Consider the following 19,343-nt stretch of genomic DNA (forward strand, 5'->3'; position numbering starts at 1 on the left):
CAGGAAGGGAATTCCAAAATATAGTTGTTTGAGGGAATAAACTAGCATTTAGGGACAAAAACAGTGAAGCGGTGAGATCTTATTGCTAAGCGGGGTTGTCGGGGATATGCACGTCGAGGGGGTACAAGTGAAACAAGTTCATCAGAACACGTTCCATTAAAATATTATACATTCCATTAAAATGTTTTCTACTGTACTTAATATGGATTCTTGATTATATTATTATGATTAACCCCCCCTGACCCTAGACATACCCCACGATATTAATAATATGAATAAATTAAGAATAAAACGTATTTCCTTTTTATAACTGTCTAGCGCAAACGCAAATTTCACAATGTTATTGATATTAATAAATTATGAATAAAAGCATTTCTCTTTTATAATTGTCAAGCGTGAACGCAGACTCCATAATGTTATTGATATTAATAAATTAAGAGTAAAACGTATTTCGTATTATTTGGGTTTATCGGACTAGTGTTCTCTTCTGCAGGTGCATCTTATCGAACTCGGAAATATTCTCTCGAAATTCCTGAGTTAGAAACGCATTGCTTATAATTGCCAATCCTGGACGCAGACTCCACAATGTGATCATCCCATAAGACTAATAGGGGTTTAATTAAAATGAATGGTTAAAAGAATATGCAAATTAACTAGATCTTTTGCAGATGAATTCAATTCTATGACTCATATATAAGAAAATTGTATTTTCTTTTTAAATAAATAGAAAAGAGAGTTTTTAATATGAATATCAATGCACACAAAAGGAGTATATATATATATATATATATATATATATATATATATATATATATATATATATATATACTAGCAACTCAGGCCAGCTTTGCTCGGGCCCTATGTACTGTTCATAACTTGCCCTACGTGTGAATACGCTTTATGTAAGATTTCAAATGTTTAAACCAAAATTTGTCTCAGTAATTTCGTAGAGACCGCAGAGGTAATTTTTTAAAATTTTACCCCAATTTTGATCCCTTAACATTTATTATTTTAGTTTCAAATCATAACAAAATGTTTAACCCATGTCCAAATGACCTACAACTAAAATTTCAAAAAAGCTCCAGATTGAATAGCAATTGTCTAATATAAGGAGTTTGGTCCCACATTGATCACAGCTGATTGCTTCTGGACGTTCCCCGGTACGATTGGCGGGAACTGCAATTGCAATTCGAATTTGAATTAGTTTCGCTTTTATACAAAAAAGCTGAATGAACACAAGACGGGCTGAAATAGCAATAATTTTGTAAAAATCGACGTAAATAAATCTAGACGCAACGCGCGTTGGCAAATCTTCGATATTATGATCTAGGGGCTATATAAACAGTTCTAAGCGATAGTAACCCCCCACCACCACCCCGGGACCGTCAGCGAAAAAAGCCTTTACGAGACATACATAAAATGATCACACATGATTGCCTTTTATATATCTAGATTACGGAATTCGACAAAAACAAAACAAAACAAAAAAAGAACTCCCGAGTTCAACAAGATACTACTAAATAAGCCGGGGCGTAAATCGACCGAAACCTTACATAAATAATACTTACTATAAGAACAGTAGCTCGAATAATTCAAATATGGATAATACAATTATTATCAATCCTCATCTAAAAATGTCAGAACCGTAAAGAATATATATTCACAGAAATCAATCGAGCTCATAGCAAAAAAAAAAAAAAAAAAATCATAAATAACAAAAGCATCTATAATATAAATCTCAATCGTCTCTTTGTGTGAATGTATGTATGTACGCATGTTTGTATGTCTGCCAAAAAATTTCGACACACGCGACGAATCCTGACGACCTCGATATCGTGTTAGAGCTCTATCTTTCGGAAGACAAATATCGAAAAATTTGCTCCAAAAATTAATTCCTTCACTCTAAACTGGTCAGTTTTCTACAAGGAGGAATCGCTTTTTTCGCCGACATTTTCGCAGATCATCGTCGTCATTAGATTGCCTAGCCTTAATTTCAACGCTCGTGACTTCCGATTTTGCCATGGACGCATCGGCTAAGATGTTACGGTTTTTTTTAAAACCTTCTTTTTCTCGTTCACAATACGAATTCGCTACTACTACTTTTTTTTACATCCCGGGGTACTTACTACACCGCCTAACCACCCGGGAAATGCCGGGCACCCCCGCTAGTCTATAATAAAAATTCTTTTTAAAAACACTAGCAAGTCACCTGGCGTTTCCCGGTTGTAAAATGATATTAAAAATAATATTTTAATTTATGGAGATTTCGTACCTATTATTCTAGAACCTACGCTCTATTGATTATTATATTGTACCAAATATATAGTACCGATTTCGATTAGTAACAAAAAAAAAAAGAAAATGACCCGGGTGCCATCAGCTAGAACTGAAACCAAAACATACACATCTCCATCAAAATTCCTTAGCCTCTGAGCCAGCATATGCAAAGTTAAAAAATAACGTTATTGATTTGTGCATGCAAATAGGTTTAGTCAACTATTCATGCTAAGGTCCACTATTTTTTAATTTTTTTTTTTCATCTTTTGCCAAAATAAAAATTTTTGCCTGATAAAAACCAAATCAAAAATGTACTACGGATCCAAATACACTATATATACATTTTCATCTATGTAGACTAAATATTAAGAGAAAAGTTTGGTAGAGAGTTTTCGCACACACACCGACGGGGGTCACACACACACACATACATACATACATACATACATACATACATACATACATATATATATATATATATGATTTTTCCACGGGCTAGAAAGTTTTTGACTTAAATTTTACGCAATCATGCAGAATGTCGAAACTATGCATAAATAGAATTTAATTTTTAAATAAGAAACGATAAATAATTAATGAATTATGGACGCTGGTTTTTCAAAGTATTTGCAAATTAGGTAACCGTCTTGTAGTCGCTCGCATATCCATTGTTGAGTATAGTAAACGTTCATTTTAGTGATTTTCAAATAGATAAGTAGGCTTTTAATGTCAAAGAGAGACACAAAACTGTACTTTATATGTATACTGATGAAGTAATCAACAAAATATACGAAATCAAAATAGACGTGCTATTCAATTTTAATTAGCTTAGGATTGTAAAGAGTGTTTTTCTTAGACGCAAGGGACTTTAAATTAAAATAGCTTACATAAACATATTTTATTATACAAATATGTGGTTTATTTCAAAATAAGTTTTTAACATTTATAATTTAAATACAATACCAAGCACATAGCAGGCGATTTGCACGTATATGGTGTAATCTAGAGGTTCGATTTTCATAAACCCTAGGCATAAATTTAGGCTGCATTCCAGCAATAACATATCGAATGTTCTCTTCCAAGTGGTTTATTGCGTATGGTTTATCAGCATAAACATGAGACTTTATATATCTTCAGAGAAAATAATCTAATGGGATGAATCTAATCATGCGAACGAAGTGGCCAGTTGCCAAATCCATTTCGTAAAATTATTCGTTCATGAAATATTTGTCTCAGTGAAATGATTATATCGCGCGCTGTGTGGCATGTGGCTCCGTCCTGCTGAAAACCACGTGATGAATTGCTAAATCAAACTGAACAAAAAATAGCAGATAGATGCCAAATCTGCAATTAAACCCAATAGATTTCTAAATAAAGATTTTATAGTTACAATTAACAGGGAAACCTGACGTTGCCCGGAACTGAACAATGATAATCAACGAACTTTTCGAACTCCCATATTTTTATTGCCATCAAAATTGATGGAATCGCTCATTTTTTCAATCAAATCGATTGATTGCCTGCTCTAGTTGGAGACTCATCCCGGTGCACATGCCACCTCGCAGTTACTTACTCCATAAGACATTGTAGTGTGCATTGCACTGTAGAGAACCTATTGATTTTATAAAATTATTTTATATATAATGGTTTGAATTAAAGTTTAAAATTAAAAAAATCAATTACCATGGCTCAACTGTTCTGTTAACATTTATTCTGAACGCGCCCCTGTCGTAGCAAAGAACCTACTATTCGCGTGTGCGGTGATAATGGATTGAATTTAAGTTTAACATGAAAAAAGTTAAATATCATTGTTCAATTGTGCTCTAAACATCGGATTCTTTCGATTATCGATTATCGATACTTATCGAAGACATTCCGATATTTAATCTATTTAAGAACACTGCCAGGTGTATAAAGTACATTTGTGTTAAATTTCATAAATATCGGCTTAGCCGTTGCGGTGCTTATAAGGAACGAGCTCACACACATAGACGCGCGCACACACACACACACACACACACACACACACACACACACACACACACACACACACACACTTACACACACGGACATACATACACACACAGACAAATATCCTTTTATATAATAGTAGAGATATGAATAGTATAATGAATCGAACCGTTGCGAAATTTGTTTATAACTTCTAACTTAACATTGAATTGGTACGATCCAGGTATAATACAGAACAGTCCATTGTAATTTATAGATAAACTAGTCTAGGTGCCCGGCGTTGCCCGGGTGTTTGAAAGTGTGTGTTGAGCAAAAAAAAAAAAAAGTGGTAGTAGACAGACAGGCTCGAAGCCGTACCGCAAAGGAGGAAAATAACGTAAAAAAAAGCCTTGACGTCTTTGCCGTTGAGTCCATCGCCAAACTAGAAGTGGCGGAGGTTTAAATTAAGGCTAGTCAATCAAAAAGAGGGGATGACTTTCGAAAATATCGGCGAAAAAAGCGACCCTTTCTGTATAAAAGTGCCCAGTTGATTGTGAAAAATGAATGTTTTAAGCCATTTTTTCGCCGCAGGGCCGAGCTTCAAAACTATACCGATCTCGTGAAAATCCGTCGCCTCCGTCGAAAGTTTTAGGCAGACATACAAACATACATACATTTAAACAGACAGTTGAGATTTATATTATAGCTAATATTTAGAAGGCGATAATAAAGATGTGATATAAAAGAAGATATTGCAACCGAGATCTTGCCGTAACATGTCGAAAATAGAAAACAAATAGATGCGATCCTTCGAGCTAAGATCCGAGTGCAGTATCTGTTCTGATGCTACGACTAAGTTAATTTGTCCTCCGTCAATGTAGGGAAACACCTCTATACTAAAGCAAATTTTTTTGCATACTTTTAGAGTGCCTCTAGGAGGAGCTGATTTTCCCTCACATTAAAAACGACCTTGTGTCACATATTGCTCTCGTGAGGAAGAAAACAAAACAAAACAAAAAAAAAAAACAAATAGATTTGATTCGACCCCTTCACTGTTTTAGTCCCCAAATGTTGGAAAGCTTTCGACTCAAACACTTTCCTTTACCGGACTACCAGCCTTTGCCTTCCAGCAATATTCCTCACATTACCTTGTAAACATGATTCCAAATACCAGCCACTTACCTTCCAAGTGGCAATGGGGTGAAAGATAGTGTATGTCAATCAATGAATTTGTTATCTTTGCACCAATGAACTCCATTCAACAGCCCAAAACCCCTTCACAGCCCAAACTCCCTCCGTGGACCGGGCGACAAGATCAAAGTGTAGTATCTGTTCCGGCAGATACTGCACTTAAGATAATTTGTACCAGTCAATGGAGGGGAAACCCTCTATACTGGGACAATTATTATTTTTGGTAACCAGAGTGCCCCCTTTTTGCCTACTTTTAGGGGAGCTGGTTTTTACCTCACATTAAAAACGGCCTTGTGCCTAATTTGCTCAGTGGGGGAGCAAATAAACACCATCTGTTCCGGCAGATACTGCACTTAAGATAATTTGTACCAGTCAATGGAGGGGAAACCCTCTATACTGGGACAATTATTATTTTTGGTAACCAGAGTGACCCCTTTTAGGGGAGCTGGTTTTTACCTCACATTAAAAACGGCCTTGTGCCTAATTTGCTCAGTGGGGGAGCAAATAAATACCATCTGTTCCGGCAGATACTGCAAGCTATGACTAGCTATGACTAGCAAAGACCAGATGTGGGGGCAACCCCACATGCCTGACCTTTAACCAGCTCCCATTTCCCACCTCTCGGGAGCTGGTCCCCTTTTTCCCTTCCCCCTCCCTTCACTCCTCACATTAAAAATCGGCCTTGTGCCTAATTTGCTCGGTGGGGGAGCAAATAAATACCATCTGTTCCGACAGATGCTGCAAGCTATGACTAGCAAAGACCATATGTGGGGGTAACCCCACATATCTGACCTTGGTCACTGAAGGGGCAACCCTTCATACCAACAGTAACTAATCCAGCTCCCATTTCCTACCTCTCGGGAGCTGGTCCCCCCTTTCCCTCCCCCTCCCCCTATCTCCACATTAAAAAACGGCCTTGTGCCTAATTTACTCAGTGGGGAAGCAAATAAATCAACAGCCCAAAACCACTTCGGGGGCCCGGGCGTCAAGATCAAAGTGTAGCATCTGTTCCGACAGATGCTGCAAGCTATGACTAGCAAAGACCATATGTGGGGGTAACCCCACATATCTGACCTTGGTCACTGAAGGGGCAACCTTTCATACCAACAGTTACTAATCCAGCTCCCATTTCCCACCTCTCGGGAGCTGGTTCCCCCTTTCCCTCCCCCTCCCCCTATCTCCACATTAAAAAACGGCCTTGGGGAAGCAAATAAACCCAACCAATGAACTCCGTTCCGTCTCAAGAGACAATGGATACCCTCTGTAAGAGTGCGAACGTATAACTGTGAAGCAAGAGTTGGGCAATCCACAACCATGCTTCTCCTGCATCGGCACTGTGTGATTGCAGTCGCCAGGAATAAGTAGGGACGACTGAAAGCCACGGCAAGATAAACAGAGAGCACATACAGCACCTTGTATTAGCATTTTAGTACGAATCAAGTTCAACATCGCTTAATTTATTATGATTATATCGTGTACTATTTAGTATGTGTATGGAATGCATAATCGAATTAAATAAAACATGCATTTTGAAAAAGAGTTGCAAGCATATTTTAAAATAACACTTCAAGAAATTAACCAGAAATATGAATTCTACACACTTCCATTATTGTAATTCTTCTTGCCAGCAGGCCGTCTCACGTTTCCCAATCGTAAAATGTTCTTAAATATGATATTGTAATTTATGCAGATTTCACATTTAATATTGTAGAGCCATTTCTCTTCTGATTATTATATTGTGCCCAATATATAGTAGTGAGTTCAAAAGAAAGAAAAAAAACGACTTCAGTGCCATCAGCAAGAATTGAAACCGAATTATATAGCTCTCCAGCCGTTTCCATAACCATTTGTACTATGTCTTAATGAATTGAGATATATAAAAATAGCGTTGTAAACAGCATGAATGTATATTTGCGCGTGCGTAGAAGAGCACTCACAGTTTACTTACGCGTGCCAAGTCCCATTTTTAAAATTTTGACCCATTAGTAGCTATTTTCACATGCTAAAAATTAATTCTAATTTAATCCACATTTAGTTCAAATTCTCTTTGTTTCAAGTTTAACATCTTTAGACCGACGGAAAAGTTTGGTAGCGGTTTTCACAAAGACGGAAACAGACACTTATATATATATATATATATGAAGGATTTTAATAGCACTGGGGGAAATGCCATTATTAAAATTGAGGACTTTTTTTTTTATCAATAATGCCATTTTTTTAATAATGGTATATTCTTTTAATAATCGCATTTTTTAAATAATGGCATTTTCCCGGTGCTACTTCATTTAATCACATAAATTAATATACGAATGTATGAATCTATGCGTAAACTTTAAGTATTTACTTCAACAGTGCTCAGTATGTAGGTAGAGCTAGGTAGTAAGTTATAAAATATATATGACGATTAAGCTACACAGAATATTCCGCGTTTCATCCACGCTAGGATTCATCAGGCTTATATATATATATAGAGAGAGAGAGAGACCCGACTTTACCCGCGCTTGAATGAGTATTGACGAATGTTTCACATTTCCGATAGGTAAAATCGCCCATGTTTAATCAAATCGATTGATTGCTTACACTAGTCGGTGCCCACTATGATGGACAGGAAGTAAGCTTCACATGACTTCCCGCAGTGACTTAGTTCACAAACATTGTAGTCTTCATTGCACTGTTTAGAACCTACTGTTGATTAGACAAAATTATTTTATATAATGGTTTGAATTAAAATTTAAAATGCAGAAGTTTAATATCATCGTTCAATTGTGATCTAAACGGGAACATTCATTTCGAACGCATGCCTGTCATATCAAATAACCTACTGCTGATTTAATACGCTGATCTTCTCTAATTTTGCGCTGATAAAACATCTCAAATGAATTTCTGATGTTTGGCTTTATGTGAGTGTTAGCTTTGGTCAAAATAGGACTGTTCCGTCTTTAATTTAATTTATTTCGATTATTAATTTTTGATAATAAACAGTGGTATTCTGATAGAAAATCTACTTCAAAACCCTCCCAGACACATAAAATACATTTGTGGGAAATTTCTAAAACAATCGACACGGCCATTTCGGAGTCCATAAGGAACAAACTTGCACGCACAAACACATTGTCGTTTATACATAAATTGATAGGACTGGAATAGTGCAAATACTAATAATCATTTGAAATTTAACGGAGAAGCCAACAAACGCAACAACGAGTTAAAAATTCAAACACAATAAAGAATGTTACCAAAGACAAGATAAATTACACATCTACAGAGCTGAATAACTCATGCGTGTTGAATGTATTTTTAAGCTTTTATTTGGTTCGAAAAACAAGTAGGGTTGAGTTGGTAACTTAAACCGACAACAACATGGTCAACAAGAACATGTTGTCTTCGGAGTGTCAGTATTGGCTCAAAAGTAGAAAATAAACAAAATACTATACGGTTGGTGCAAATTAGGGTTTTGTAAAAAAACAAACAAACATATAATTTAATAATAGAAATCCACCCAATAATTCAATATACGTTAAAATTTAGGTAAAAATTGCTCTGAATAAAAGTTTTTAATAATAGAAATAACGATCAGGGCCCGTGGCTATTTCTCTTCTGCATTAATTTTCAAAATTCCATGGCCTAAAGAGCTTCCATTTCCTTTTCTATTTCTTGATTCGACGATGTCATCAGGTTTTATTTACTTTTTTCCATATTTTTTATTGGCAGTTTTATTTATAGTACACACATGAAATTCTAGTCCCCTTCGACGTAATCTTCTCCGGCTGAAATTCACTTTTTGTACTGTTTCAACAACTTCTGGAAAGACCCATAGAAATCCTCTTGTGTGAGTGTTTCAATGACCCTTGGCACCGCCCTTTTCATTTTCCCAGTTCTCATAACCACAGCCTCTAAGGTTTTCCTTGATCTTAGGGAATAACCAAAAGTTCAAAAGGAGCAAGGTTTGGGCTATAGGGAGCGTGCGGAACAGCCTTGGTAGGACCGCTGCGCAAAAAGGTAGGCTCTCTATACCGTGCTAGAAAACTACTGACACCTGAAAGTATCCTGTACCTCTATAAGGCCACCATTCGCCCATGTATGGAGTATTGTTGACACATTTGGGCTGGTGCATCTGCTGCTAGTCTCTCGCTCCTAGACAAGGTTCAAAAGAGAGTTGCCAATCTGATAGGCCCTGAACTGGCATCTAAGTCCCATCGACGAAACGTTGCATCCCTCTACCTGTCCTACAAGTATTTTAATGGTGAATGCTCTGACAAACTGCAGACACTTGTGCCCCCACGACGTAGACATCCTCGACAAACTAGACAGGCAGCTTAATCCCACACCCACACAGTAGAGATCCCTATATGTAAAAGATCTTTCTACTCCAGTAGTTTCTTTCCCAGAACCGCTAGACTCTGGAATTCCATTTCAGGTCCCTGCTTCCCTAACTGTACTGACATGCAGAAGTTCAAGTTTAACGTGAACCGACATCTTGCTGCCCAAATCCCTACATAGTACCCCAGTAGTTGCTGCCCCTGATAGTAGCCCTATACACCAAAGTGGCAATTTGCCTTGTTTTGGGTGAAAATGTAATAAAAAAAAAATCTTGGTCAAATAGTCTATGACAAAGATGGAACACCCTTGGGACAAACTTCGTGAAAATCTTCTGCATCTTCACTTCCTCGCGAACAATGTTGCGTATAGTTACTACAGTTACAGCCCCCAAATATTTTTTGCAGAAGCCTAATAACATGCAGCAAATATGAGTTTATAAATATTTCTATAAAAATCGAGTCCCATCGTATTTTAAATACAGAATTGACCCAAATGAGATGAAAATAAGTATAAATAAATAACCAGAAAGTAATATCGTGCTCCATAGTTCAATACAAATAATAAATTCACATTGTAAGAGACAATCTTTAATTTACTCCTTCAGTTAAGCACCTTTTGATAAACAATATTCATTTTTTTTACCGTTTCTTTCGAATGTTTTCTATTATACATAAAGCCCCGCTAACCTATTTTCTACAGTAAAGAACTGCTGCACGGCGAAATTACTACAAGTTTCTTATTCACAGCATTACAACAATTTGAATATATTATCATTATAATGATATTCGAAAACGAGGCTACATGAAATGGAGGTCACTTTCATATTTTTGTACAGGGTTACCAGATTAAGCCATTTAAAGCCAAATGTAGAAGATTTTACTATTTTTTAACGCAATTTAGTCTGCGAAAATATACTACGGACTAACTAAGGAAGAAAAATAATGTATTGCATAGATGCAGTGTTAAAATGATCAGTGCGCGCATGCGCATCAATGATATGCAAGTGCTTTGTAAAATCCTAAACGATAATTCTATGGATATGGACAATCGTGTGTCTATAGAGACTATATCTACTTTCTAAGGTAAATAAATTCCTGTTTTCTGAAGAGTCGACAGCGAATGAATTCAACATTGATATATTAATAACTGATTGATTTTATACAACGAAACTGTTGCTGTAAAAACATGTTTTTGAAAGAAGTTTTAACAAGTGAGATGAATAAAAGTTTGGAATTTTTATCTGGTTGTACTGTTGTCCATCCATAAACATATATATACATATATATATATATATATATATATATATATATATATATGAATATATGTATATATATATATTTATATATGCGCATGCTTCTTTTTTTCTATAGCGTCGAATGGTCCAGGGTTGCCAGACGAAATCTCATTGATTGAAACAGTTTGCTGCTTGTAGCGACGAAACGAACGTAACTGTTTACTTTCAAATTAATAATAATAATAATAATAATAATAATAATAATAATATATATTATGTATATGTATATATATATGCCGTTTTACTGAATGTTTATTAAAAATATTTTACCTCTCACTTTTAAAATATGACTTTATTTACTCTTAACAAATTTCTATGGAAATAACTAAAAATACTGAGACTATCTCCGTGAGACGTGCCATGCTAAACTGAATTGATATGCATCAACGATAGTGTTCTGTCGTGTTTGATTGTATAACTCTCATTCCATAACGTTTGATCAACACTCATTGACTAAAATAACTGCTGTATTATTTACATTTGCATACGAGCATATTATGTGCAGTTTTTTTTAGCAATTTCAAACAAAGGTAGAAGTTTTCTTTTGTTTTCTTTTCTTGGTATGTGAAATTTAAAAAAAAATGACAGTTTTCAGAGAAAGTAGATTTATTTTGGAGTCACAAAATTCAAAAACGTATATTTTTCTTAATTTTAAAAGTTATTAAAAAAAGCATATTTTTGATAAAAAAAGTTTATATAAATCCCCAGATGGGTGAAATTTGTTCTCTTAATATGTGATTTTACAAAAATGTCAGTTTTCGGAAAGAGAATTTAGGCGATGCCAGGCTTTATTGTCAGAAAGTATAAGTTCCAAAATATATATTTTTCTTTATCTCCAGAAATATTACAAATCAGCACATTTTTTAACAAAATATTTTATACAAATCTTCGAAGTAAACTTTGTTTGTTCTTTTAATGTAAAAAAAATAACTCATTAAAATGTCCGTTTTCAGACAAAGGAGGTTTAGCAATTGCCAATATTTATTGTGATAACGTATGATTTCAAAAATATAATTTTTTCTCAATCTCTAGAAGTTTTTACAAAGAAAGCACATTTTTCGAACAAAATGATTCATATATCATCAAGGAGTGAATTTTGTCTTATTAATTGAATAAAGTGTTGATTTTTGTTTGGGAATGGGAATTCGCAGACATGTTTATATTCCATGCAAAATTCCGTGCTCTACAAAAAAAAAAAAAAAATCTACGCGAAACTATTATTTTCTTTACATTTGCCAATGATCGTTTGTCAACCAACGAGGCAATCCGACTTACATTTCTGACAAGTTGCTTTGTTCACCTTTCATCCCGTGCTGTTATGATTATTCGATGCAAGACGATATAAAAGGTAGTCCCCCCATCCATGGACTGCAACAGTACTGCGAAGAAAAAACACCGGTTAGTATCGACGATTATAACACCATTTCGATTCAAATACATAGAGGTAAAACGAGCGATATAATTAGCTGAAGTTCATGGACAGAGAGAAGAGTGAGAAGCAGCAGGAAAATATAAGCCAGGATGTTTCCGGTTGTATAGACACACTTCCGGTTCTCCAAAGTAGGCGCTCGTTGCTTGCGTTCTTTCGGCGTTTTCGCGTTGATGGGCCGAGTAGAAGGTTTTTATATAAGACAAGGAATGAATGAATGGCACTGCAGGCGAATGATTTGATATGTTATGGCGGACATGAGATGATAAACAGGTTATCGTTTCGAAAGCAAGGATTTTGCTAAACAAATTCTAAGGCAAGCTGAAGCTTGGGGAATTAACATAAATAAATTTCTGTGCGCACACGTTTGTATAGATACACACACATACAGATGGTAAAAAGCTCTCTACACAAGAAACTCTTAGGCACCCACACACAATTGCATAAACACCCACATTTATTATACACGCGTATGTAAGTGTGTAATGCAGATATAACACACACACACACACACACACACACATATATATATATATACACATATGCATATATATATGTATATATATACATATATATATATATATATATATATATATATACACACATATGCATTTTATAATCATATTTTTCATACATGTTTTTTCATTTAGGTGTTCATATTGAAAGAAAATATGAACGCCTACATGAAAAGACGGAGATTGCAGATTGAAACATTGCCATGCCAATATAACGAAACGTTCACAAGAAAATATGAACACTTAATATAATAGATATCATTATGTCAATGTACAAAAGCGTTTACATATTTGCATGAATAAATACTTAAATAAAAAGCTCTATCTACTAGTGAGCACTCATAATAAAAACCCGGCATCAATTGCCTAACCTTCTAAACATATTTCAGCTTACAAATACATTATTAACCTGGAATAATACACACACACACACACACACACACACACACACGTATATATATATATATATGTGTGTGTGTGTGTATGTGTGTGTATGTGTGTGTGTGCATACTCAAAAATCACCCGGCCCACCCGGTTGTAAAGTGAGGGTAAATAAGATAGTTTCATTTATTTAAAAACCCCATTGCCTATTATATTTTACCCAGTATATAGTAGCGATTTCGTAAAGTAAAAAAAAACATAAAATAATAATAATAATAATAATAATAATAATAATAATAATAATAATAATAATAACAAAAACAACAACAACTTGGGTTCCATAGGTCAGAATTAAAATCAAAACATAGAACTCCTCAACCGGATTCCTTAGGATCTGAGCCAGTTTTAGTCGACTACTCCTGGCTAGTTGTTTTCCATTTGATCCCTTTAGCAGCATAGTTTGTCGGCTAAAAACCAAATCGAAAATGTGCTAAAAGGTCCAAATGCCCTATATCTAATTTCAATTCTGTAGACTAAATAGGAGTCTGGTGGAGATTTTTCACACGCATCCCGACAAGGTGACTTAAATATATATGGATATATACATGTGGATGACTATAATGCTCCTTATCTTGGGTTGAGCATATTGGGAAATGATACACGATATATCATTGACGTATTAAGCGATGCTCTTTGTGTAGCAAATCGAGCTTAGGTATTCGGAAGATGTCAAAACATCGTTAATTCACTTCCCGCACAGCAGCTGCTGATTGGGGTAATGGTCCAAAGCCTTGACTGTCGGACGGGCGGTCGGGTTTCGATACTGGCTTGAGAGGTAGTTTCCTGTCTAGCCGCACTGATGAGCTGTGATACAGCGAAACAGTACCGTATGTGGATTACTATATATATATATATATATATATATATATATATATATATATATATATATATATTTATATATTTCAGTATTGTAAAACGTTTTCTCCTAAAATTCTCTGCAACTAAGAAAAATGTAGAAACTATGCATAAATAGAATTTACCATAATAGTAAAATAAAACCATAAAACCACTCATTGTATAAGAAAAAATAAAACATGAAGAGGAAATTAATAACGCTTGTTTTTCAAATGAATATGCAAATTAGTTGACCTTCACGTAATCACTCACATATCTATGACTGAGTATGTTTACAAGTTTATTTTAATATTTTTTAAATAGAAGAATTAGGCTTTTAATATCAATGGAACAGCAAGAAAACTCAACTTATATATATATATATATATATATATATATATATATAATGTTTATTTTAGAAATATTGTTTATTTCAATGTATAACGTTTTTATTCAATGGGTTTGAACTGTTAGGATAAAAAGCAGTATCCCCGTTAAATCGCGTAAAACTCAATGGATCTATTTTATAGTGGCAGAGCATATATAATTTGTTGAAATTCAAAGACACATTTTTAAAAAAAAACTTTTTGTTTATTTCACGGTATCAAAGTTGTCCGACAAGATGCCTGTAAAAACGTGGTCATAGAATTTCTTTTCCCAAATACAAACACGCCAGGTTTATCAAGTGCAAATGAACTTTTTTGTTAAATAACATCGGAAAGAATTCGCATCTGATGAGTGGATGAGTTGGAAAATTTCTACGGAAACAAAAAATCATAGAATTGCCCTCACGTTAACGAAACGGCTGTAACGAAACTATCCACGGTGAAATAAACGAAAGTTATATAAAAAATTTGAGTCTTCGAATTTCAACAAACTATTGCATTATATATATATATGTATATATGTATATGTATATATATATATATATATATATATATATATATATATATATATATATATATGATGGCTCACTTAAAAGTAGCCCGATCTATCTAATCTTTCTTTTAACAACCAACTGACACCACAAGACAAAATGCAGTTCTTTTTTCCAACAAGATGGCGCCACATATCACACGTCTCTCAGATCACTGGCACGAGTTAATGCTATGTTTACGGAAAAGAGAACAATAAGGAGAGGGTTATGGCCACCACGTTCCCTGGACTTGTCATCATGTGATTTTTATCTTTGGGGGACTTTAAAACAAGAAAGTTATACAAATAATCCTTACAATTTAGACCAACTTAAGGAGTACATTACCAACGCTATCAGGAGAATCAGTAAAGAGGATCAACAGGCAGTATCTGCAAACGTTGTTAAACGTGCCCCAAAAATGCATAGATGTCAACGAGGAGCACTTCCGGCATCTTTTATAACACTACAGGTGATTGAAACAATAAAAGAATGTTCCTCCTCTCTACTACATTTTCTGGGCTACTTTTAAGTGGGCCACGTTGCATATATATATATATATATATATATATATATATACATATATATATATATATATATATATATTATATAGTAAGTCATAAAATATATATGGCGATTAAGCTACACAGAATATTTCGCATTTCATCCACAGTAGGATTTTGCAGGCTTATCCTAGAGTGGATGAAACTCGAAATATTCTGTGTAGCTTATTCGCCATATATATGTTATAACTTACTAACTAGCTCTACCTAAGTATTGAACACTGTTGAAGTAAATACTTAAAGTTTACGCATAAATTTATACTTTCGTATATTAATTTTATGTGAGTAAATGAAATAGTTATATATATATATATATATATATATATATATATATATATATATATAGAGAGAGAGAGAGAGAGAGAGAGAGAGAGAGATGAGAGAAAGAGATAGAAGGATACGAGTTTTCTGATATTATCTTAACAGGGCGTTAAATATACTCTCCACTCATCATATGTTGACAAGTCACAAAAAGATTTACATAAATTCGGTCACCGATACTCATTACTCTAACATGGAAATACATCAACTAATGTAAATATATTGTTAATGGTGCCTCTATAAACTAAGAAAGCTGTCGCACGTACAAAATTCATAGCCTTTACATACGGAGGACACACACACACACACACACACACATACACAAACACTGACATACATTAACGTGCGTTTCAGGCAATTCTCCTAGTTTCATTTTCAAACTGTCAATATTTTCCGGCAAAATTCGATTTTCTTTAATAAACGACATAGTTTATCTGACTTAAATGATAACCAAGGAAATCTAATTTTTAGTTGACTAATGATGATAAGTAATTGCTTGTAAAATTTTAAATAAGGCAGGTAATTAAACGTAGTAAGGCTCGTCGTATATACGTGGAACAAAGACTTCCATTGACTGACCTATCATAAAATATTAGACAATGTGAACGAACGTCGAGAGAATGAGAGGGAAAAAGAGACAAAGGGAGAAAGAGAGAGAGAGAGAGAGAGATGTCAATGATTGATCTTAAACAGAGATAAAAAAGAGAGTTGAAAGATCTATTTACTAAAATTGCCACTGTTATATAGAAGTCACTTTGTGCGTGTGTGTGTGTGTGTGTGTGAGAGAGAGAGAGAGAGAGAGAGAGAGAGAGAGAGAGAAAGAGAGAAAGTTCCTCTTAGGTTCCAAAACGGCTGAGCATATCTTTTGCAGATTTCATACAAAGGTAAGTGTGTTTTGTACAGAAATTAATCCGATAACTATCGAAACCCCCCCCAAAAACAGACCTCAAAAAAAGTTAGTTCTCTCATAGATCAAAAGAAAATATTTACAAGGGATTATTTTACGTTACACCGGTCGGTTTAACGTAAAATAACCCCATGTAAAAAATATCACCTATAAGAAAAGAAAGACTCTGTTTAAGATTGTCAACCCCAAATATCAGCTGACGTGATATTGTAAACAAACACAGACGAAATTTGATGAACGACATTATCATTATTATTTTATTAATGTTTAAATTTTTTGTTTTGCGAATTAGTCCCCCGGGCAAATTATTCCTCATTAGAAGATTGATTATGTAATAATATATACACAATCTGCACAAATTAAAATATCATGTTTAAGCGTATTGTACGATTAGGCAACGCCGGGCGACCAGCCAGTATTAGATAATATAAATTTATAAATTGTGTTGTCCAAACAGCTAGATTAAGACTGATATTAATTTTAAAAAAATTATTCAAACAATAGTTCCATATATAAGTTTAAAGGTTAAAATATCAGGTCAAATTGCGTTTATGATTTTAAAAAAATGTTACTGAGAATGTGTGCCGCATACTCAGTAATAGTTTTAGTTGTAAACAATTAAATAAGCGACCGCACACTTATATTTTACATTGACTGAGGGTTTCTCCTACGTTCGTGAAACAAAGACTTTCATTGGTAAACCAATCATAAAATATTAGACAATGCGAAACAATCGGCGAAGGAATAAAAGGGAAAGAAAAAAAGGGGAGATAACTCAACGATTTATTTCAAACAGTGAGAAAACAAGATCAAATTCCCTCTATTTCCACCTGCTTTTAATGTGAAGAGGACAAAATAATTCATTATTGCTCAATCAATATTAAAAGTTTCACCAGTCTCATTTATCAAGTTGTCTTTTCTTCCCAACAAAAACAACATGGCTTTTGTGTGTTTCTTTTTTTTTGGGGGGGGGGGTACACATACGTGTTCCAATAAATATTTTTATTTTCATTTGCAATGTGTTTTTATTTTATTTATTTATTTATTTAATGCTAAAATAACTGGCCATTTACTCCAGTGTCCGGGCAAGGTTAGCTAGTAGCAAAGTCCCGTGAATCTTCCAAGCTCAGAGAGCGTGTAGAACGTTTGGCAGAGAAACCAGTGACCAGTATAACTTACGACCACAACAAGTGCCTTGAGACACAGAATACGACATCGATGAACCGCTGCAGCTCGGACAACGCCCTTGTAATACTTACACCGAAGAGAGGAAAAACCCTAGGGTTTAACGACTATCCATAGTTATGCAGAGAAAAAAAATGAACCTTTGATTTACTTCCAGTAACTTCCTTACCTTAGCCTTCCCTCCAGTCCAAGCATTACACTAACCCTGCTATTTATATCAAGGAAGGGGATCCGCCATTTTCTAGATAGGTTCGTGTTCGGAGTGGGTGGCATGTGAGAATTTCCAGCTTCTTCACTCTTCAAATAATATTCATATAATAATCTAGCACGGCTACTTGGCGTTTCCCGGGATCATAACCATATAAAAGTTGAGTAATGTGTGTAACATCTTTATATTATAACTCCACCCGTCTGTTTGTCTTCCTCTGTCCCCTTCTCATCTATTATGTCCTTCCCCTTAACCACTTATTTATCCCTTGCACAACCTATTTCCCTTTCTGTTTAATAATAATAATAATAATAATAATAATAATTATTATTATTATTATTATTATTATTATTATTATCATTATCATTATTATTATTATTTACACTCGCTAGGAATAGTTACACAAGCCACCATCAAAGATTGCTCTTTGAGAATAACTTGTGGTGTTCCCTGGAGTCTGAGTGACAACAAGTCTCCTCAGATTTCCAGCACTCTCCAGCTCTTTCGATAACCTTTGCAACAGAATGTGCGTTATCGAAGCAGCAGCTTACCATTGATTTCTCGTTGGAAGTGACCAGTGCTCTTCACTGAGATTTCGGTGACAATATCCTCCCCAACGTCCCATTCCTCTTTGCACTCAGCCAGCGGAGGTCTGGCTAGTGTTTTCCCTCCCTCGGTCTTTCCATCCTCCTTCACTCTCATTATTCGTGTGGCGCCCGTTCATGGCGACACTCACAAAAATGGGGGTGGTGTATATGCTACAATTATACAGTTTCAATTTTCATAATTCCATGCGATGTTCCATTTCTGTAGTCGTTTCTGTGTCCAGTTTGTGCGTAGTTTATGTGTGATGTTACTCTCCACATTCAAGGGTTTTCCTTAATATTTCTGTGGTTTTCATTATTGGGATTCATTATATCTTCTCGACCACCCCTCTGATTCCAATCTCATCCATCTTTTTTCAGTTATTCGGTATCGTTTCTAGTGTTATCGTCACT

General features: G+C 34.8%; 1 protein-coding gene across 8 annotated transcripts in view; it reads right to left on the reverse strand.

Moving 5' to 3' along the window:
• The window catches only part of LOC145293082 (uncharacterized), a 721,286-nt gene that overhangs the window by 528,167 nt on the left and 173,776 nt on the right, over positions 1-19,343 (reverse strand). For 4 of the 8 annotated variants that reach the window (XM_080139436.1, XM_080139434.1, XM_080139440.1 and 1 more), the window contains exon 2: positions 12,305-12,408. The exons of the other annotated variants lie outside the window; for them this stretch is intronic. In XM_080139436.1, coding sequence (XP_079995562.1) covers positions 12,305-12,336 — 32 coding nt within the window. In that variant the 5' untranslated portion in view covers positions 12,337-12,408. The remainder of the gene's footprint in view (positions 1-12,304; positions 12,409-19,343) is intronic. 8 annotated transcript variants of the gene reach the window in all.

This window comes from Euprymna scolopes, chromosome 14 (assembly GCF_053919585.1).
Source record: "Euprymna scolopes isolate OS-2025 chromosome 14, ASM5391958v1, whole genome shotgun sequence".
Taxonomy (NCBI): domain Eukaryota; kingdom Metazoa; phylum Mollusca; class Cephalopoda; order Sepiida; family Sepiolidae; genus Euprymna; species Euprymna scolopes.